The 24,065-nt window shown below is 40.7% G+C and overlaps 2 protein-coding genes across 5 annotated transcripts in view; one reads left to right on the top strand and one right to left on the bottom strand.

The window, feature by feature from the left end:
- Positions 1-15,290, bottom strand: part of spryd3 (SPRY domain containing 3) — a 22,584-nt gene extending 7,294 nt beyond the window's left edge. The window contains exons 1-7 of one of the 4 annotated variants that reach the window (XM_061832845.1): positions 15,146-15,290; positions 13,893-14,039; positions 13,669-13,744; positions 6,697-6,821; positions 6,023-6,155; positions 5,746-5,931; positions 634-783 (exon numbers count right to left, since the gene is read on the bottom strand). In XM_061832845.1, coding sequence (XP_061688829.1) covers positions 634-783; positions 5,746-5,931; positions 6,023-6,155; positions 6,697-6,821; positions 13,669-13,744; positions 13,893-14,020 — 798 coding nt within the window. In that variant the 5' untranslated portion in view covers positions 14,021-14,039; positions 15,146-15,290. The other 3 variants (XM_061832847.1, XM_061832849.1, XM_061832846.1) reach the window with 3 other exon arrangements.
- LOC133507613 (insulin-like growth factor-binding protein 5) lies at positions 15,248-24,065 on the top strand. Its single transcript, XM_061832850.1, has 6 exons — positions 15,248-15,283; positions 20,872-20,953; positions 21,130-21,882; positions 22,160-22,188; positions 22,272-22,391; positions 23,207-24,065. The coding sequence occupies exons 3-6, from the start codon at positions 21,567-21,569 to the stop codon at positions 23,303-23,305; spliced, it is 564 nt and encodes a 187-aa protein (XP_061688834.1). The 5' UTR covers positions 15,248-15,283; positions 20,872-20,953; positions 21,130-21,566; the 3' UTR covers positions 23,306-24,065.

Below are 24,065 nucleotides of genomic sequence, written 5' to 3'. Positions count from 1 at the left end.
AACAATCAGTCAGAAAAACGACAGCTCTATTCTCTGATGCCGCGACACGCCTACGCGCATCAACGCCAGAGGACTCAGAAGGAGATTAGAGAGGGCGCAAGTGCAACAAAGATTCGCCGCCTCCCAGGGTGTGAGCAGCGCCGGACACAGCTGGCACAAGGCAAAGCGTGCGTCAGTTAGCCGTCGCCACAAACTGAAAACAATGAGCGCATGGCAGAACATCTCCAGATCGGAGGCCCACTTCTTTTCAAAAGTGTTATTTCAATGACACAATGGTTTGATAATGTGTAAACATTCAACAGGTCTTCTTTCAGACACGGCCCATTTCCAGAATGTGAATCATTTGCAATCAAACAACACCTAAGTTTCCCCAATGTGACTGCCCTTTCCTCCTTAATGAGGCAGATTAGCATCTAAGTGGAACAACCTGCTTTGGATGGAAACGCAGACATGAGGGCACAATGAGACAATATTTATTCTGTTAGCTTTTCCTCCCTCATCCATCAACACGCAGACTGGAAACAGTGAGAGCGGCGCTACATGTCGAAGGGAGGCTCCGGAGAAGTGACCGCAGCGCGCACCCTAACGCCGATTGTCAAACACTGATCGTGAAGAGCCCAAGGCGCCTCATACCTTGCGTGCCAGGCCCAGGGCGATGTAACACTTCTCTCCAGCGTCTGTGATCTCCAGCTCGTAATAGTGGAAGCGGGTGTTGAGTGGCCGAAGGGCCTGAGCCAAGCCCACGTCAACAATGCTCTTGCCTTTGCCAGTGTACTCGAGCAGCTGAAGAAATAACATGTTCACGTCAGTACTTCAACTTTCTCTTGATTAGATGTCCCAACATGTGTTAGTAGAGCAAATTGAAATAATGTCATAATGCTTCAAAGGAAAAGAGACTGTGTGTGGCCAAATGAATAAAACAATTTTGATCTTAAATTAATTACTAACTAACTAAACTAAAATACATACTAATTGAGCATTTTTACATACACACACACACAAATATACATTGAAGAAAAGTATTTGAACATCCTGCTTTATTGCAAGTTCTCCCACTTGGAAATCATGGCGTGGTCTGAAATTTTCATCGTAGGTGCATGTCCACTGTGAGAGAGAAAATCTAAAGATAAAAATCCAGAAATGACAATGTATGATTTTTTTTAACAATTTATTTGTGTGACACACCTATAAATAAGTATTTGAACACCTGTCTATCAACTACAATTCTGACCCTCAAAGACCCGTTAGTCCGCCTTTAAAAGTCCACCTCCACTCCACGTATTATCCTGAATCAGATGCACCTGTGTGAGGTCATTGGCTGCAGAAAGACACGTGTCCACCCATACAATCAGTAAGACTCAAACTCGCAACATGGCCAAGACCAAAGAGCTGTCCAAACACACCAGAGACAAACTTGTACAATTCCACACGGCTGGAAAGGGCTACGGAGAAATTGCCAAGCAGCTTGGTTGAAAAAGGTCCACGGTGGGAGCAATCATTAGAAAATGGAAGAAGCTAAACATGACGGTCAATCTCAATCAGAGTGGAGCCCCAGGCAACTTATCACCTCGTGAGGTCTCACTGATCCTTAGAAAGGTGAGGAATCACCCCAGGACTACACGATAGGACTTGGTCAATGCCCTGAAAAGAGCTGGGACCACCGTTTCCAAGGTGACTGTTGGTAATACACTAGGACGTCATTGTTTGAAATCACGCATGGCACGGAAGGTTTCCCTGCTAAAACCAGCACGTCAGGGCCCGTCTTAAGTTTGCCAATGACCATTTGGATGATACAAAGGAGTCACGGGAGAAAGTTTTGTGGTCAGATGAAACCAAAATGAAACTTTTTGGTCATAATTCCACTAACCGTGTTTGGAGGAAGACGAATGAAGAGTTCCATCCCCACTGTGAAGCATGGGGGTGGTAGCATCACGCTTTGTTTTTCTGCTCATGGGACAGGACGACTGACTGCACTGTATTAAGGAGAGGATGACCGCGGCCATGAATTGTGAGATTTTGGGGGACAACCTGTTTCCCTCAGTCAGAGCATTGGAGATGGGTCACGGTTGGATCTTTCAACATGACAATGACATGAAGCACACAGCCAGGAAAACCAAGGAGTGGCGCCGTAAGAAGCATATCAAAGTTCTGACGTGGCCGAGCCAGTCTCCAGACCTAAACCCAATAAAAAAAATCTTTGGAGGGAGCGGAAACTCTGTGTTTCTCAGCGACAGCCCAGAAACTTGTCTGACCTAGAAAAGATCTGTGTGGAGGAGTGAGCCAAAATCTGTCCTGCAGTGTGTGCAAACCTAGTGAAAACCTACAGGAAACGTTTGACCTCTGTAATTGCAAACAAAGGCCACTGTACCAAATATTAACAGTGTTTTTCTCAGGTGTTCAAATACTTATTTTCAGCTGTAACACACAAATAAATAATTTAAAAAAGTCATACATTGATTACATGATTTTTGGAGTTTTCTTTTTAAGAGTCTCTCTCTCACAGTGGACATGCACCTTTGATGAAAATTTCAGACACCTCCATGATGTCTAAGTGGGAGAACTTGCAATATAGCAGGGTGTTCAAATACTTATGTTCTTCACTGTAGATATTGTATATAGCAGCATGGTGAATGGTCCTCAGAATGATGAGGCAGACGCTCTAACCAGTCAACCACTGTGCCGTCGATACAGTCACCCATCCATTATCTGAGCCACTTATCCTCACATTAGGGTCGCGGGAGTACTGGAGCCTATCGCAGCTATCTTCGGGAAGGAGGCGGGGTACACCCTGAACTGGTTGCCAGCCAATTGCTTGGCACAAAGAAACAAACAACCACTCCCACCCACATTCACGCCTACAGGCAATTTACACTCTTCAATTAATGCATGTTTTTGGGATGTAGGAGGAAACCGCAGTGTGCGGAGAAACCCACAGTTACATGGTGAGAGAACAAACAAACACACACAAAACGTACCAGGAAAAAACTAATTAAACCCCGTGCTTTCATATAAGCATCTGGCTGTTCTACAGATTCACAGAGAGCACTTTTAATGTATATAAAGAAGCAGCACCTCAAGAGCTCCCAAGTTCAAGACCTGCAGACGTCCGGGCGAACTGAAAGAAAGAAGACTGTTTCTTTATTTTTTTCCCCCCCCAGCTAACAAGTCTCCTGAGGACAGTGCATGTGGAATTCAGCTTGCATGCGGTGTGAATATGTGCTGATGTAACACAGAACAGACATTAATAAAACGATAGGGGACTAATTTGTAGAAATCACGCATGAAGAAAAGGTACTGCAGACTTGCAGGTTATTTGCTGGTGCCTGAGAGTTATTCAGCTGTGATTCCCTCTTGCCTCCTATAATTGAGCTCAGATTTAGTGCACATCAGCGTCTGAGTCAGACACCAGCACTGCAGTCTGGACGTCTCCAAAATGGGTGGGAATCGTAAAAGGGTCAATGACCTCGGGAGAATACTAATTTGATTCTATCATTAAGAATTTGTTGAACACTTCTGTATTTGGCTTTGCCTCCTTTACTGACTCAGTTATGATTCATATATGGTCTTTTAAAAAGTGGGAACTTTTTCATTTGAAATCCCCAGAAGTGCAGAAATTTATTTCATAGTAACTAACCTCTTTAATCTATGACATCAGTGTGCTGTGTTTATATAGCTAAGGCACATTAAACCTACATTGCCAAAATCTCATGGTACACGAGTCGACAAAATAAAAACCTCCCAAAAAGTACAATTGAAGCCAGAAGTTTACGTACACTGTGCAAAAACACACATTTCATTTTTTGTCTCACGGTCAAATCAGACTAAACCTCCCCTGTTTCAAATGAGTCAGAATCACCATTATTATTTAATTGTTATATGATAATACAATAATAGAGAATTTTTTAGAGAATTTTATCCTACTTTCTTTGAGGTCAAAAGTTTACATACAATTCTCCAAACACCTTAACTTTAGTTTTATCAGACCATAGGATATATGTCTAGAAGTTAAGATCTTTGTCTTGAAAAAAATTAAAAATTATCTTTAAAAAATGGCTGCAGTATAACAATGAGAAACTTGATGGGGTCAGAATATTTTCTGTATCCACTGCATAAAGAAATACCTGTAGTAAATAAATAATTCTGAGACCAATTGAAATAAATTAAGCCATTCTTTGCAATACATTTGAAGAGCTTTCTCTTATGTGCTGCGGAATTGGGCCGATGTCGACCATTTTGAGAAAATGGAATTGTTAGTACCAGTTCCAATCGATGCTCTAAACTCGATGTGCAACCCAAGCGGCGAGTACGGGTAATTAATGACACGGGGGCACACTTCACGTGTTCCCTTTTATGCAAACATGAAGTGTAGCATTATCTATCTACCCTTGAACTTCCATGTCCATTGAAATCTGAATTATATTCAACCGTTTTATGTTTTATACATTCAAAATTTTATTCATGCAATATTTCTATAAATTTTCCAAAGCTTCATAGAAAGTATTTTTTTTCTAAGAACTTGTCAAGGACCATGAAATCTATTCTGAATTATATCATATTACATTTTAAATTTTTTCATGATTGAACAAAAACTTCTTTTCGTATAATATTTTGATCTCAAATGGCTCTTTTTCACACGCACACACACGCACGCACGCACGCAGACACAAACACACACACACACACACACACACACACACACACACACACAGACAGACAAGCGCTCGCGCGCGCATACTGGTTTCAAAATCAAGATCCAGATCCAGCCCACCATATTCATTCATGGAGCCCACGTAAGCCAATCAGGTGTATCTACTTCATGTTGTTCTGGACCAAAATTTCAAGTTTTCTCAACTTTTAAAAACACATTTTACAATATGTGGGAAGATGGATGCATTTTGTGTTTGGACCATTTTCAACTGTACAGACAACAAAATGATGTATAAAAAGTGGGACATCATTTCTGAGAAAAAAAAAAGTCAAAAACTATGGCATACAAAACTGTTGTTTAACTGTACATTGTAATTATATCTTAATTTCCGGTCTATAAGCCGTGACATTTTTCAAACGCTTTCAACCCAGCGGTTTATGCGGTCATGCAGCTAATTTATGCATTTTTTTCTAACAGCCGCAAGGAGCCACTTGAGCGGAAAAGGTAAGAGTGAGACCGGTGGAATATATGTGCCAAGGAAGTGAGTTTTATCAGTCCGGCCCTGTTAACGCTGTGCTAGCATATTACTGCTATGTCTCTGTGATTTTTACCAGTATTTTTTTTTTTTTTAACCGGGTCTGTTAGTGTGCCGCTAGCGTTAAAACTCTCGGTGTACCGTATTCCTCTGTAAATATCTCGTGTTTCAATGTGGGCACTTGCAGTTTCTACAAAGCTGCAGCGTATGTATGTACCAAATGGTATTTCCTTTACAAATGTACTGGCTAAGGCTTATAACCAGGTCCGCTCTGTAGGCCGGGAATTACGGTATGTGGTTCCACAGTCATGACGTCCCTCTCAGAAAAACCATAACACTCTGGCCTGCAACAAATATGACTTTAACACCCCTGGCCCAAGTGGTTTAGGGCTTCACTACAATACGCAAATATCTTGACAGTGTTGAGTAAATGTACCGAATATTTTACGCCGCGGTGGGATTCAAACTGTGACCTACTGACTGAGACTGTGCAACGGCCACAGCCATACCAAAAGGAAGACCTCTTTTTCAAATCCTCCTCTACGTGTTTATCATTACTTACAGTGCCCGAAACTCTAATATCATGGAGGCGGCCCCAGTCATCTTCATGGCTGTCTACTATCATCAGTCCATCATCCTCCTCCATTTTCCACTCAGCATGTAGGTCCAACAGTACTTCCTCCCCTAGCGAGTGCATTCCTACCGCAGGGTAGAGAGCTTCAGCTGCTGGCATGTCCAAGCTGCCAACCTGGAAACATTCACAATCTCATAGTATTGGGCCCAACATCAGGCAACTGAAGTCAACTAAGTACGAGTGATCTTCAGGGTACTGGACTTACTTCTTTACCATTCTTGGTAAAAAAAACAGTCAACTGTCCATCCTCAGAGTCCAGGGATATTCCACAACCGATTCGGTCCCCTCTACAGCATTTAGGACCAAATTGTTGCCCTACAGTGTTGCCGTTGTACAGCCTGCCAAAATACAAGACTTTATACATCTCGCAGTGATTATGTGATGCCACTATTTTCAGAAATCAACCATAAAAACAGAGCTGAGGCCAGACCAAATATAGAGATGGAGATACAGATTATCAGAGATAATGAGAGTTTATAGTATTATTTAATATTTCAACAATTATACATTGCAATGATTATGAAATGATAAATGTTGCTGTATGGTGACAACTTATGTGACAGAGCCAGTGAGGAGATTTTGCTGTTGAATCTTCTCCATTCCCACCACTGTGAGATTTTTTATGTGGAAGTGTGACAGCCAAGTATTGAAATCACATTACTTCGCAACCCATATCAAACCAAATTTGAAGGAAAATGTTGCAATATAAGAGTCATGTACCTTTATGGCTCAATGTTCCCTATATGCGAGACAGAAAGTTAAAAGAATGCCATGTGAGCTGCAAGCAACTGCGATGTTATTAGCTCTTTAACATGACTACAAGTCAAGCAGTGCATACTTAAAAAAAAAAAAAAGAAAGAAAAAAAAAGTCACACATACTTGCCATCATCTGCATGGAAAGCCACAGAATTTGGGAGCCAGCCCGGCTGATGGTCCAGCTTATAGAGTTGAGGCACTAAACCAACAGCAATCATCCCTCTCACTCCCGTATCAACAATGGTAATCTAAAAGAAGCCACAGTAACAGTTTAGAATATTACACATCAGTACAACAAAAAAAAAAGAGAACACCATATAAGTTATGTTGGTTCTGAGCGGAATTAACAGAACCCATGTCGCAGATGCAAGTCATTTAATTATGAGTCAATATGTACGTTCCCTTACACCATCATCACCATCATGCATTTTCTTGACCAATGGCAGATGCTCACAGAATGTCAAGAGGAAGAAGACGACAGATATTGTTTATAGTGATGCATCAGTGAAGGTCCACCGTGTGTACAGTAAATGATAAACAGTAGCCAAAATTGACCTATCTGTCAACAACTTCACATATGTTTGCATGTCCGTTGCCTGATTGTAGTTAATTATTAAAAAGGTTTGAGAGCCTGACAAATGTGTTTTTAATACGAGAATCATCCATTTAGTACAATGAATATTAAGCTCAGTGACAAATCTACTTATTTTGGTATAATGGGATGTCTATAAGACATGGTGACATTGACGCAAATGATCACTAAAGAGAGAACCAGTGACAAAACCTGAAATACTGTCATGCAATACCTATTCTTTTTTTATTATTATTATTATTTTTCCATCTTGTGGGATGTCCCACTCATTGAAACTAGTGATTCATACGAGCGCTAGGCACCGATCTGAGTCGTTGTTATCGCAACTGAATACCGACTGTGTGACGTGATTGTTGGGAAGTCCTACATGGAAGCGCACAAGTCAGAGCACTGCTGGCAAACAAAGGGTAAGCAGAAGAGGAAACTTTTAAGTTCTTTCCCATGACTTCAACAGATCTCTCAAAGATGCCTTGTGATTGAGAAGGGATTTTTTTTTCTTCAAAACTGTCAGATGGCCCATAAATATTGACATCAGATCAACGAGGAGGCCGCGTCACTGATTAGGCTCCCGACCCCACTGACGCAGATGGCCTCTTCCTTCCCTCCTCCACTGTGCCTCCCACACGGTGAGTCATAAGAAAGAAGCACATGCAAGCGGAAAGGTTAAAAGGTGTGGTTACCGTATTACTACATGGTAGACTGGGCTGCGTGGGTGTGCTCGGCAAGTTTGAACATGGTTACCTCTGCGGCCGCAGGTTAGCATCTAGTCCAATAAATCATGCATGGTGTAACTTCCAAAGTTGAATGCTCACCATGACATGTGGCCAAATGTTTTAGAAAAAAAAAATTATATTTACCACTACATAACCATCCCTAGTGATGACAAAAGAAAACATATCCAACAACCAACTGGATATAAAACTTACTGTGACATCAGAAAAGATCTGACTCCTCCATACATTATGAGCAGTGATGACTAGCATTGAACTGTCCCTCAAATTCTTTCCTAGTTCCCTTCTCGTATGTCTGTCAGGTGACTTCAAATGGTGAGGAGTTTAGTTGTATTTGTTTTATTATACAATGGAAAACATTTATTCCTATATAACATAAATGATATTAATATGTTTCTCAAAAATGGCCTTTACATGTTTTAAACAGCGACAGATTCAGTCTGGAATAAACTTGGAACTCACTCAGGATTCACAAAAGATGGCGTTTGACTTTGGACGTTTAACTTTAGCCCATTATTTGGCTCAGCGAAACTAATTTGCCTTAAAGTAATTACAAACTTACCAAAACAACATGGAAACAAGTTTGAACTCTGTGCACAGTAGCATACTTCCCACATTCGCCAGGAATCAACTGCCATGCTTCTTGTAGGCAGAAGCACGTAGTCCATGAGCTGAATTTGCCACAGACAAGGGCCAAAAAATACCATCTGGATTCAGTCAGAATCTTTCATGCATCATATTATTAAAGCCAAACTGACACAATAAGGAGCTTCTCACTTGATGAACAGCCATGTTAGAAGACATACTCTGCAGTCATAAAAGAACAATGGTTACCAGGTTCAGCGAGATCACATTGCTGGCCTGGATTAAGCAAGTAAAAAAAAAATAAGGAGACTCCTAAAACAATTACTGTATTTTCTGCATGATATGGGGCACTTAAAAGCCTTAAATTTTCTCAAAAATCCACAGTGTGTCTTTTAATCCGATACGCCTTGTGTGTGTGTTGAATTCCAAAAGCTGTAAAAATTTTGTCCGACTTTGGTAAGCGCTCTACGTGATTGACTGTCAGACCATTTCCCGCTGACACAGGGATGTAATAGATGTACGCTGGCGGTGATAAACCACTCAGTGAGCATTATGCAATACGTATAGTACATACGCTTACCTCCGCCACACCTCCGGTAGGTATGCTACCAGTATGCTGCAAAACATTTGTGGTTATCAGCTACACAGTTATAGATGGTAATACAGCACCCCCAAAAGAATTCAACATCAGTGAATCTATGGTTTGGAGGTGGAGGAATCAAGAAAATGAACTGCGCCAAGTTAAAAAGACGAAGCAGAGTTTCTGTGGGAACAAACAAAGAGTACTCAATTGAAATAAGCAGGGTGAATCCAAATGGAATTTCATTCATTTTCACAGGATTGGAACACCCCTTTTGCCAAACTGATCAGAAGTAAATTTTCGTCATGCATGCCGACATTTGGAATTGAGCTCGGCAGCACTCTGTCTGTGCATGCTGTGTGTAGTCAATGTGCTCCGGCGTTTATGCATGACATAAATATGGCGGCTCTCAATGGAGCTCGTATGTGACAGAGACCTTGTTTTTGAATTACCTAAGTTTTTTTTTTTAAATAAACATATGAAAACACTACCAACTACTGTGCAGAATAGACTACTTGAATAACGTGACATTCACGGTGAAGTACACGTCACACAGCTTTTCTGACTAGTGTGCGTGTACACACTCAATCGGAATATCTCCCCTCACAGATCTTCAATTGTAATGATTTCAATCAGAATGACAAAAAAAAAAAAAGTCTTCATGTAAACCCAGTTACTGCGTGGTTGGTCCCGTGAAGATGAGCCCTTCAGCTGTCAATCATGTATAGATCGGCGTTCGCTGTAGTCAGCTAATTGCTAAATAACATGTTTCACTAAGGTCGTGCTTAATAAACAGTTAACTGCTAATTGGGGACTAACACACAACAACGTCATCACTGCAGTGAGATGTTTAGCTCCGTAACTCGCTAGGTTACAGCACTCCACATGGAGCAAAAGTGTAGTCTATTGGATGGAGACAACAGCGGGATGAGGGCACCGGTCCAAGTAGCGGCTTATGACACAACAGTCCAACTCGTAACTGTGTGATCCGGTCACCGGCTCACCACAATGACCATTTATCGAATCCAGAAAAATTATTGTGGCCATTTTATTTAACCAAATTGTACGCAAATATAATAATTACAGTGACAGCCCTTGCTTGGAATGAGCTACATTTGTACACCTGCACAACTCAAATGAATTGAATAAAAAATAAACTGAGATAATGTGACTCAACAGCCTTTTATAACAAGGATGTGGTTGTGTTGAAAACTGACCAATCACATTCAAACTCATTGTAATGGGGTCAAAACACACGTGCCCCTATTTACAGTGCCTTTGATGAATCCAAAATATAGTTCAGATGCGTAACCAGGGTTTTTCTAACATTTGCTTTGTAGAAGAAGCATGAAGGTTTCGTGCTACCAGTAACTGCTATTTTGAACTGCTCATCATTCCTTCCACCTTATCGCCAGTCCTGGTTCCATCTGAAGAAAAACAGCACCAAAGCCTGATGCTGTCATCACCATCCTCCGGTATCAGGTATGGTGTTCTTTTGATCATGAGTGGTATTCTGGTCTATTTAAACATTCCTTTTAGAATTAGGCCCAAAAGTTCAAATTAACAGCCAATCACAAAATCTTCCAAATACCATATGGACAAACATAATGTACAGGTTATAGGTCACAATGATGAAAAATATTTTGAAATTATTTATCTTGTTGTAATTAGTTAATATGACAAAAAAAAATTGAGCAGGGGTGGGTTTTTTATATATCTAATGTATCTATAGACTATCCCTATAATATAGTACATAAACTGAAACTGACCCTGCTTGAAATTTAACCAAGAGGGAAGATGAAGACATTTTCAGATAACATGATAATATTTGTTTTTGCTTCTCAAACCCACCTGGGAAACAGATAATAAAATGTTTTGGAGGAAAAGATACTTGGAAGGTGATTTGATTAATGTTCAGATCAACAAAACATATGATGTAGTCGGAGCTCACACCCTGCCTCGTAAATTTTTCGAGGCCAACAACCAAGATTCCAACATGGCAAGAAAAGCTGAGAGGTAAGTTGATATTGGGAAACAATGTTCTTTGTTTCTTGGAAGAAATATTGTCCTGTATTGATCAAACTACTGCTATGGCAACATGCACACTCATGTTGATGTTCTGGTGATACAACCTTGCAAGTTCACGTCTCTCAAATCTAAACAATTTGCAGATGATTTCCATTAAATAATTTGTTCTATAGAGTAGATGTAGAGACTAGGGAGGGGGAAACAACTGATGGCATGGAACCCGCACTGATTCACGAAAAATTAAAAGATAATTCGGGACAGGTCATCGGTAACAGTGCATCATTCGATAAGCTCTCGTGTGGATGAAGAGGGGGAAAATGTGAAGGGTATGTGGAATACCATAAAAGGCATCTATATCCCCCACCAGGGGCTGTTCCAATTATATTCTCAACTTCCCTGACTGATTCACTGACAGCACTTCCATGACCCAGACTTGAAATCAAGGCGGTTTTGTCGACTTCCATCGAAAATAGATGAGCCTGCGGGCCAGCAGCAATACAAACAGTAAGCTCTTTTTGCTGAACACACCCCAGAGACGCTAATTATGGGCCTAACACCCCACCGCAAATGCAGCCAATTTTTTTGTCTTTGTCAGAAGAGCACTCCAAACACACCCCATTACATACCTACAGAGGGGAGTGTTGTCACGATCCCATAATTATGACTTCATATTATTGTACAATACCTGCCACCAAGAGTTTAGCAAACACTGAGCATCAGAAAACTTTCTTATAATAAAAGTTGACAGAATATTTGGTACTGAGTGCACTAAGTCTGAGCAGTTTAGCAGGCCCGAGCTTCAACAACAGGCTCACCCATGCAAATCAATGAAAATACAGTTTAAGGGACTCGTCTTGAGAACAAAATTTGTACATTTATCGTACATAATTTAAATGAGATTTGGCAATTGAGATAATGTGGACAATATACTGTAACTGTACATTTCTACACTTTGCTCTATAACATACCAAAAATTTTCAGCCAGACAAAAACCGGAAACATGTATTGATTGTAAAGAAAACTAAGACCCCGTCAACAAAGCAACAACTGTCTGCAAAAGATATTTTAGCATTTCTGCCCACCCCACGCACACACAAAAATGGTGTTTCGGGAGACCAAATATTCTCGTTTTTTTAAAACAGAGTCCCAGAGTGAGGAAATTTGTAAACGCAGCCAACCTGTTTCCATGTGTACAACACATAAGCACCTTTCCAAGACAATGATGTGGTAGTCCCGGTTTTTACAAGATCACCCCCTAACACGGCCAACATCAACAATAACAATTGTCAGATTATCTTTACCTTGATAGAGATTGGGGCTTTTGTTGCCAAGCAGGTTTGCCTCATTGTCAGTTCACAAAAATGTCTCCATCCACATTCTTCACCATTATTATATATTTACGTCACAAATATGGTATCAGATTCTAGTGGCATGATAAAGGTGAGGAAAGATATTGTGGGATCAAAGCATTATGAAAATAATTATACCTCTTAAATGTATTATTTTTAAATGTTTGCTTTTGGTGACTTCCCGTGACAGCATTACAGCACCACCTCACGGATGGCATATAGAGTCGGTACAGAGCATATTCAGACCCCTCAAATGTTTCACGCTGTGTAATATTGCTGCCATTAGCTAAAATCATTTAAATCAATTCTTTTTCTTCATTAATGAACAAACAGCACCTAATATTGACAGAAAAAAATTGAATTTTTGACATTTTTGCACATTTCTTAAAAAAAAATATATGTGATACTTTCACAGTCATAATTGTTCTGACGCTTTGCTGTGACACTCATATTTAACTCGGGTGCTGTCCATATGTTCTGATCATCCTTAAGATGGTTCTACAGCTTTATTGGAGCCCAAATGGGTTTGATGATACCGAGTGGAGCTTATTATTAGCTTATTAGCAAAACCAGACCTGTCTATATAAGACATTAAGAGCTCACAGTGCATGTCGGGGCAACTGCCTGAAGAACTCAAGAGACAGAATTGTGGCAAGGCACAGATCTGGCCAAGGTTACAAAAATATTTCTGCCGTACTTAAGGTTCTTAAGAGCACAGTGGCTCCCGTAATCCTTAAATGGAAGAACAAATCAGACGTATAATGAGCATCCTAATGTGGATAGTAATTATTACTTTTATGGTAATTTGCTACAGGCATTTTATTTTGTATTATGACTTATTATTATTATTATTGTTATTATTGAAAGAAAAAATTTCAAAGTGGTGTCGAACCCATTATTTTTTTTTTTTAAAAAAAGTGTTTGCGCTCACATGATCCATTTGCAATCGTGAATAGTGAAGCCTCATTAGCACCAATTTAATTCCATTACTGTACAGCATTCGGTCTTTCTGGATAAAAGTGTGACATCTTGACTACTTTGTAAAAGCAATCAAAGGGCAATTTCTTGGGTAATTCATCTTATTTGTGGTGAAACCTTAATATTCTGTATGCTTTGTAACAGGTAACATATACAAGAGTTAAAGTATGCAGCCAGATTGTTAAATTTAATTTACAACTCAATTGTATGTGCATTTTGTCGCATTTTACTGGAGTACTTTGTTTTTTTTACCTCAAAATAGCGACTTCTCTTTGATAATGGCCTTGCCGCTACAAAACAGCCAACTTCATCTGAATTCCCATGGTACCTGCAAACAGAATAAATACATAAAAGAACTGACTATCGCTGAACACTTTGATGTGTGGAATATAACAAAGGCATGATGGGGAAACCCAAGAGGAGTTCTTTTATGGTGAAAGAAATCAGTGCAGTGGTACGCTCTCATTAAATGTTACCTCAGCACATCTCCATCCCTCAGCATTCTTTTCAGGCGTTCTCGGTAGCGCACTGGTCGTACTTCACGAATTTCTCGAATGCGCCTTCTCCAGTTCAAAAAGCGATAATGGAGGTTGATGTCTTCCATTTGTGAGAATCATCACAATCTGAAACGCAAAGAAATACATTGGTTCATTCAGATGTACACAAACAAGACCGACAACGCAAACAACCATATTTCACCATCTAATTTCTATACCACTCATCTTGCTAACGTAGGGCAATGACGGACCACTCCCTGGAGTGGTCCCCCGTCAATCACAGGGCACATATAAAGACCGGCAACTATGCACACAGTAACTGAGTGGGAATTGAACCCACACTGCCTTGCACAGGAAGTTAAACCGAGTGAACAACCACCACCAGTGACTAAGGAGTCTATAATAGAAGGGAAAATCATATGTGTCTGAATATATTTGCAAAAAATATTCCATTCAGTTAAATAAAAGTAGCTCTAAATGGGACCGATGCACCCCTCTTACACACCCAGATACACATAAACAGTCTTTGTTAAATAATTAAACATGGTTACGATGACACGTAACAGCTCTAACTCTCAATTATAGATCTCAATGAGATACACTTAAGAAACCAATTAGAACATTAGAATTACATAGAAGGACATACTACAAGAAAGTGATATAATTCAACAAAAACATAGTGGGCTAGGTTTCAAGGACAGCCCCATGTGGATTCGAATAAACTTTTGTTTTAATCGTACTGTATTCGCTGTCTAGTCAGAATTCTTAAGAGTAAATAAAACATTACTAGGACGTTTTCTTTTTTAAACACAACAACAACAGACAAGTTTTAGAATCGTATACAGTAGTTACTCAGTAACTACTAAAACTACTTACTTACTACTAGTTACTTAAACAGTAACTTACTGTTTGACCGCTATCAAATGCGTCACGTACTTATAGAAATCGGAACCAATTGTCAACTTTTAAGTAACTATTTTACAACGTTTTGTAATATATTACTGGTTGTTAACCACTGGAAAAGGTCCACAGAGTAACAAAAGTACAATTCCGACACTGGTTTGGTTGTCATCAAATACATAAGATTCCTCAAGCTACATTCGGCCGGCTAGCTGCTACTCTTTGGTGCGGAGTTATCAAACGAGCTGACAGGTTCCCAACGATAAGTCACCTTCAACTCAAAGTAACTCAACTCTCGCTTTTGTCTACAACTTTCTTACTGTTTGACCAACCATATGTCGACGTTCTTCGGACTTTATCCCGATTTAAGGCAGCTGCTGAAGTTTCACTCTGTATACACTGTCCAACCGGTGCTGCCGGAAGTTCCGCCTCTGCAGCCAATCAGATCAGCTGATCACCAAAACGTGCGTGTGAGTATTTTTTTTACGTGCACGCGACTGTCTCCGCCTGAACTTCAGATGCCTTTATAACGATAATATACCGAAATATGTAAATATTTTGTAGCTTTGTACCATTGTATAGCGGTTTAAACAATATATACAGTACTTGTGTTATATTTGAAGCATTTGAAGGAGTATGAACCATATACTGCAGGGGCCTTTTGAGGTACTTTTGGGAAGGGCTACTATATGGAAGTAGATTAGTGCCACCAGGATTTGAATTTGAAATGTAAAGTGAAATAGGATTTGAATTTGAAATGCCACACAAAATAGGATTTGAATTTGAAATATAACGTGATCACATTTTCAATAGTTGTATTCAGTGTAACTTCTCAATGTTAACAATTCGGTCTGTGGGTTACCACAGGTCAGAACCGAACACACAGCCAATCCCAGTTACGCTTTCTTAATGTGTGAGGTCACGTGACTAAGAAAGCGTAACTGCGATTGGCTGGGTGTTCTGCCTGGTGGCAGATGGTGAATTTTAGACAGCGAATTGTAGCAACTATTGAAAATGTGATCACTTTACATTTCAAATTCAAATCGTATTTTCTGTGGCATTTCAAATTCAAATCCAATTTCACTTTACATTTCAAATTCAAATCATGGTGGCACTAATCTACTTCCATACTACTAGTTTGATACACACCTCTGAAATAACAAATCTGGTCAAATTACCATTAAAAATTTTATTATTTGTAAATATAATTACATTGTTGATAAATCACATTGATTCGGACAATAATTGCCATTAATGAATAAATACCACTTGTTAACCGTTCCTGCTCCGGTCGCCTGAACGTGGTCGGGAGACACAGGGGAGACGTGTTCTCCTGGGCCGAGGTTGTCTTCCTAAGGGTTAAGTCCCTTCTCGCGTCGCAACTCCGAAGCTCGATGGTGGGAGTAGTAATAACACGGAGCATCGACTCGCTGTTATACTCACTTTATTGGCTCTTAGCACACACCACTTCCCCGGTCGCTGTGAATCAAACTTTTTCTTTTTCTCTCACACTCGCCTCTCACCAAATCCAAGTGCAGTCCGTCTCACCCACACATCAATACACACGCCCACCTGCACCGAGCCCGCAACACACTATACAATACTTTAGTTCAATAAATCTCTGTCAGTGTCTACATAGTTCCTAGAAAATCTCAATGTCTGTAATTTCTAAAAACTCATTTAAAAAATTGTCCTGGTCTGAGTGTGGGGCATTAAGAGCAGGCCTGTTGATTGGCTTTTCAAACGTCAGCAAAAATGAAAATGCAAGGTAACAAAATAACATTTCAGATGAAATTGCAAAGGGGATTAATCTGCGTGTGGAGTGACTGATGCGTCGCTCCTAGGCAACACTTGACGCACACGTGGCACAAATTATTCATGCAGAATGCCATGAGATCATCTCTCATGATTGGTCCGTTTTAGTCACATGCTGTGATGACGTACTAGGCTACTCAGTTACACATACCACCTATGCCGTCGCTTTCTTGATCGATTTTGCAATATAATTCGTCATCCAGGTCCACTTGTTCTAGCAGGCACTGTTCCACAGTTGCATTGATGTTGCTATGTTTCTTTTTCTGGAAAATAAAAAAATGTCCACTGGAATTAGCCACAAAATGCAGAGGAAACTCTACCCTGTAGTTTCGTAGCCAATACCAGCCGTAGTGACACCCCAGACTTGGAGGGGAACTGCAGCACATTTTCAAAAGAGCACACGTGGGTTGCACTCGATTATAAAGGCCAACTGTGCGCGGGATAGCTGCAGGGAGGTCAGTACGGTCGCCGTCCGCAGAAGTATAAAGAAGCCTTTCTAGGACTCTTGTGGAGCTTCTGGAAGAAGATGAGGCCTCCTGTAAGCCCAACCCCCTCCATGAGCAGCTGATTCAACACGAAAAGGGGCGGTTCCAAACGTTTCACATAATATTTACCAGTGGATTCTCGTCAAGGTATTACAACTCTGTGGAATCCAAGGAAGGATGGAGGCTGTCATGGGACAGAAGACAGAGAAACATTGGGCCATGCCACTTGACTTCTAGGCTCCAGTGATCTGGATTCTGCGCTGGGCCTGTATGGCAAGGCCGCCAAACGGTAGTGGACCTGTTTTCGCCCCACTTTAACATCTCCAGCAGACTCTTTGGGAAAGTGCCTCGAAGGTCATGAAGCTGCGGCATGGCTGGCTCGAATGTTCAGCATGGGCGTGTTGGAGGACGACAACAAAGATATGTACTGGCAAGATGACATGTCCAAGTACAACACCATACTGGTGGACATCTCTGCATATGGACTCTATGGCTGTTTGGTCCTACAAAACAAGAAAAAAGGAGGAGTCATACCTTGGCAAAATCCTGCAAGAGTTCACCTTGGTGCAGAATTCCAAAGAAAAAAATGTCGTTTCCCTTCAGCCTTGTGCAGCACTTCTATCAACCGGTGGCTCTGTTGGATGTTTCAAGCATGAGTGACACAGTGGCTGAAGCTTGGAGGTCATCCAGATGTCACATGGTCGGGGAGGATGTGGCCCCCGAGGGACACCCCAATATGGTGTCAGCCCAAAAGGGGGGAACTGGTGGTGGAAACCACCTGATTGAGTTGTGTAGCAACCGCCCACCCCTCCTGTTTCATCAGCAGAAGGAGGAGGTGGTGGGATGGACAGGCCACAGGCCACAGTGGTGGTGGCCCGCCAGCATGGAAACCCTTTGAGAAGAATTCCAGCACATAAGCCAGATATGACGCATACTTAAGACAACTAGTACTGGGAGACAAAGATGCTCTGGGTGAGAGTTTGAATCCATGACAGAGTGGGAGCGCTGCAGGGAAAAGGAAGAGTTTGAGCAAGCGTTCATCTCTTATGGGCCCACATCCTGCATGCTTCATGTGCGGTAAATAGAAAGATGACCACATGATGACAACAACCGGCACATCCAAATGGGGTCAGGAGGGCAATATGCAGGACAAAGATGCAGCTGTCAAGATGAAAACCTTTTGCAAAGTTGACCAGGGAAAGCTTTGAATGGGTTCCTGACGAGATCACGAGATGTCCAACATACCATGCTCAAACCGTAACTTAGCCAGAGTCAGTCTTCCCAGAGTCAAGTGAAGCCTTTTCCATCTTCAACTATCTGACATATACGCTGAGCAACAAATATAGAGTTTTCCAAGGTGGTGCAGGTCACCAAGAAGTCAATTGGGGACCAGGAAGCGAAGCAAAGTGATGTGGCAACTTAGCAGATAAGTGACATCAAACATGTATTCCAGGGTTGTCCGGTAAAATTTTGAAGGTGACACCTGAAGACATAGTGGTGAGCGCACCTATTGGATCATGTGACCTCACACAGTACAAGAAGCAAAACGATGATTATGAGGAGGAGGAAGTGGATAAGGGGGTGCGTCCCCTCATGGATGTGTTGAAGGCTATTTTGCCAGCTTCTCAGATGATGGCAAGTCCTCCTCATCTTCCTCAGATGACGATGGCGAGGAAAAAGAGGAGGCAAAGGTGTATAGATTCAATAGAGTACATGAGATCGATAACAAAACATAAAACACAAAAATACCAACCACCACTAATACCAATTTTGCTTTCCAATTAAAATATACAATGCATACGTTGTATGATGTGAAGTCGTTGGCATTTGCTGTACCGAAGGTCCAGAGTTTTAATGCCTTGTTGGACAGTCTACAATGTAGACTCGACATGATGTGTTACAAGACCTTTAGGCACCTTTTGACACAATTTCAATGTGGACTGCAAAATAAAGCCAATACAGTCCCCTTAAAAAGTATTGGAACAGGAAGTTCAACTCCTTTGTTTTTATTGTATTCTGATGAATTTAGGCTTCAGATCGACAAATGAACTTGAGACAAAAGTTCAGAATTCCAGCTCAGGACAGAGCATTCTTTTAGAAGCCACCCATTTTCAAGTGAGTAAAAGTATTGGAACAGACTGTTAAATTAAATAAAGTGAAAAACATTTCATGTTTGGTGGCATAACCCTTAATTGCAATAACTCCATCAAGCCTGTGGACAATAGACCTTTCTGACCTGTCAATCACTCGTACAGTAATAGCCAGTCAGATAGCCGCATTGTCTTAAACCCTGGCTTGACACGCCCCTCTCGCCGTATTGTCCCACAAGCAATGCTGGTTGTCAGTAACATGCGCTTGGAAAAGTTAATGTTACGAAGAAAATGGTCCTCAGATGCGCTTGGGGAACGTGGAATTCTGATGAAAGATATCCTGCTAGGTTACAAGGGGCCCAGTTGATTCATTTTCCAAAGCCTAAAACACAGTTGAGGAAGTGTCTATGATGGATTAAGGCTTGCGGAAAAGCACACGTACCACTAAATGTGAACAATATCAACAAATACACAGCTGTATGTTGAAAGGTAAGTGAGGGAGAAGTATCTCCTCTGAGTTGGATTTCATTATTATATACATTGCAGGAGAACAACTTTCACTTTGTTAGTGTATCACTGACCTGCTGAATGAAATGTGTCATGTTTTATGCCGAAGAGTCGGGTTCGTAATACATAAATGCGCCATGTCATGCAAGAATAATGTCTTATTTGCCCATTTGTATCTCATCGAACTTTTATGACAGAGCACTGGGTTCAATTAAGAGCCGAGTGAAATTAATAAACCCACTCACTTATAAAGACAACAACGATATTCCTGGTGATCTTTCCAAGTAAAAAGTACTCACCCTGCTTTACATGTGCAGTAGCATTCCACTATTTTATCCTGTTGGATTTCAATATGAAGTTTGTGAGCCGTCAAACTTTATTCCATCGATTGCCAACGCTTCGCTGTAACTCTGACATTGCGTCCTGCTCCGTCCAAAATCTTAATTCCGTGTACATATCCTCACGTGAAATAGTTGAGACCTCTCTGTAGAACTCTCTTGGACAAGTGAGACGCATTTGGCAAAAAACATACCCCAATATTATCTGGAATATGCGATAGAGAATCCAGTTCAAACCTGTTATGTTCAGTCGCCATTTTGGAAGATTGTGGGGCATGGCAACTGTAGCTAAGGGGGGGCCGAGCTGAAGATCACCAGTCGGAAAGGTCCATTAACTTTACCCGACTGTTCCATTCTTCCTTCAAAACGATATTCCAGGCCTTTTGTGCAGCATTGTTCAGTTTTTGTTTGTTTCTGGGGGTATCTCCCTTCAGTCTCCTATTTAGGAAGTAAATTACATGCTCTATTGCGTTAAAGTCTGGTGAGTACTTGGCCTTTGAGACCTTCCACTTTTCCACTTCCACTTTCCCCCTTGATTAAGTCTCTTTTTTTGGCAGTGTGTTTTGAGTCATTGTCTTTTTGCATGATGAAGCGTCTCATGATTATTTTGGATGCATTTTTTTTTTGCATATTGCTAGACAAAATGGTATTGTACACTTCATTCAACTACTCCGATCAGGAGTTACAGTACATCACCAATAACGACTATTGAGCCTGTTCCTGAAGCAACCATACAAGCCCAAGCCATGGCATTACGTCCGCCATGCTTCACAAATGAGCTTGTGTGTTTGGATCATTCACAGATCCTTTTTTTTCTCCACAGTTTGGCCTTTCCCTCACTTTGGAAGAGGTTCATTTTGTTCATGTCGAGAAACCTTTGTTCCAAAATCTTTGTGGTTTTGCAGGTCAGTGTATAATCTACTTTTAAAATCAAATAATAAAGGTATTTTACCAGGAATCTTTTTTTTTCATTTGTTTTCAAGGTCAATGACCAACAAAACTCAAATGACAATACTGAAACTGGAGCAACCAAACTCTGATACATAAATACATATTTTTTTGTGTGTGTATTCTGTTGCAGTGGTCTTATTGGTCAATTCAGATTTCTGATAGATTCAATCTCAACTGGCTCAAAAGCAGAGAATTAGCAACTGCCACTGCTGATTTATGTTGGAATAGAAAACATGACTATCCTTCAAGATGACAGACAGCAAATGGTATGAGTGCGTGTGCGTGTGTTTGTGTGACGAGGAGAAATGGGGTGTGCTCAGCCCTGTGGAAATGAGAGGGAAAACTAGCATTCTTCATCACGCACCCTCCCATACCTTTCCTCATTGGTTCGGCCCTTTAAAAGCTGCTGCCAGTGCTATCTGTCAGCCTCATTATCACCATTTCTTGGCTTGAGCAAATTGCTATCCACCTTTCGAAGCTCAGTGGAAATAAACAAAGAGGCTTCCGAGGTCCTCGGAGAAAACAAGCGTCAACAAATCAAGGCCCTGGACAACTTTCAAGTGTGAGATGCTTCTTTGCACGAATGTGCTGCTGCTGCTTTTCCTGCAGCCACTTCTTTCAAGCCAAAGGCCGCTAACTGCCCCATCCAGAGGATGTCCCGGCTGTAAAGGAAAGCCATCCCAACTGCATACGCCGGGAGATTTAAATGTCACCGCTCTTGCCATTGGAGAGCCGTGTGGGGTCTACACACAGAGCTGTGCCAGCGGTCTGCGTTGTGCACCGGCTCCAAATGACCCGCGGCCCCTCCGCACCTTACTAGAGGGCAGGGGCGTCTGCACCAACGTCAGCGTCATCAGTTGGACAGAAAAGAGCCAGACAGCAGGTAACATTTTCGGCTTGGTGCCTGGAATTTAATGTTGATGGATCTGCATGCATCAGCAATTTGTAGTGCTGCAACAACAAAGTTTTGGTATTAAAGTCTGTCTAACGAGTGGGTTTTAATTCAGAACCAATCCTTTTAATGCTATTGGATAAACCCATTATAAAACAAAATAACACCACTTATGATTAGTAGTTTGCTCATTGGACGTGTTTTGCAATGACTTATAGTAGGTGTAAACACATTGAATAGTCAATTGTAATATTTTGTCTGTCCTCAGATCCCGCACCCACCGAGAATCCGGAGGAGGTAACCGTCTTCTTCTATAATAATTATACACTATGGAGACAGTTAATGATTAGTCATACTTTAAAAATCCTCTCCCCTCACAGGCCCCATGTCGAAAGCTGCTAACCACACTAATCAGAGGTCTTGATAGTCATTTATTCAAGTCCCATCATGATATCTACATGCCCAACTGTGATAAACGTGGCTTCTTTAGAAAGAAGCAGGTGAGTTGTAAAGTACTGTAACTTCATCCTATGATAGATAGTACAACTTTTTGATTTGTACAAATCATTGTCTAATGAGAAATTCCATCTATCTATCTATCTATCTATCTATCTATCTATCTATATCTATCTATCTATCTATATCTATCTATCTATCTATCTATCTATCTATCTATCTATCTAATCTATCTATCTATCTATCTATCTATCTATCTATCTATCTATCTATCTATCTATCTATCTATCTATCTATCTATCTATCTATCTATCTATCTATCTATCTCTCTCTCTCTCTCTCTCTCTCTCTCTCTCTCTCTCTCTCTCTCTCTCTCTATCTATCTATCTGCATGCATACATGTGTGCGTGTATAAAAATGAACAGTCTATTTTATTTAAGCTTTTCTATAATATGATAATAAATTATATTTGCTTCAAAATTTTGTAACATACAGTACAGTGGCTTGGTACAGATATGTTACTGTGTATCTTGAGTAAAACTGCAGTTCAAAACAAAACAAAACAAAACAAAACAAAACAAAACAAAACAAAACAAAACAAAACAAAACAAAACAAAAACAGAAACACTACAGTATTATAGTACTAAGTAACCAAGGGGAGAGTAAGAAAAGCTCGGAGGAAAAATGTAAATGTGCGTTTGCGTTTCTCTCCGGAACATTAAAATAGACGCACACCACACTTGCGCATTGTGCAGGAATATCAGCTACAGCTAGATAGATGGTCTTGTGATGAAATAAATGAAAATTAATGTTTACGTAGCGACATTTGTGTTCCAATGTGTTGTTTATTTGTGTGCAGTGCTGGTCCTCTCGAGGTAAACAACGCGGACAGTGCTGGTGTGTGGATGAGAGCGGGATGCCGGTGACGTCGCACAAACACAAAGGCTCGAGTTGTTGAAGAAGAGTGTCGAATGTCGGATTAAAGAAACGAGACAAACGCATGGCGGCCATTATAGGACGAAGTTATAGGATTTCCTCACAGACTTATTAGGAATTCCATCTTTGTGTCTCGCTTCTCACGCCATGAGCCTCAAGCTGTTCAGTGTAATTTTGACCATTGGTGCCCTCTAGCGAACACCTAGTGAACTGTTCACCTGACATTAGGCACGCCTGCATGAACAAGAGATCCAATACAAGAGCGGTATCAAAAGTTAACTTAAAAAAAATACTTTTATGTTGCAACTGGTCAAAATGACCCCAACATCTCTAGTTCAGTCCCATATAAAGTTTCCACGGAAATATTTTCCAAATTCCTTCATTCAAAAAAGCAACAAACTGACGTTACTTCATGTTTTTATGTCACGTAGCTCTGCACAATTGAATTTTGTTTGTCCAACACGACAAAATATTAAATTACTAGCGGATCAATGCAATATTGTTGTTTTAAACTTAAAAATGTTAAGTCTGTGGAACACTTTGACACAAAGTTTAAAGTTGTGTGTGTTTACTAAACATCCCGTGGAAAATTTCTCGTATGTTTTGGGGAATTCAACCTAAAATCCTCCCGTGTACAGTTTCGTCACAAACACAGTAGTCATCACTTTGGAGATGTATTACTCTGCATTTATTTTTTCTTGCGTATTACAGCTCTTGTCTTGGATGTTGTACTGTAGGTGTACCTAATACAGTAATGTGTTTGGTATGTGTTTGCATATTCT

Source organism: Syngnathoides biaculeatus, chromosome 10 (assembly GCF_019802595.1).
Source record: "Syngnathoides biaculeatus isolate LvHL_M chromosome 10, ASM1980259v1, whole genome shotgun sequence".
In the NCBI taxonomy this organism is placed as follows: Eukaryota; Metazoa; Chordata; class Actinopteri; order Syngnathiformes; family Syngnathidae; genus Syngnathoides; species Syngnathoides biaculeatus.
This window is presented reverse-complemented; position numbering and strand designations above follow the sequence as displayed.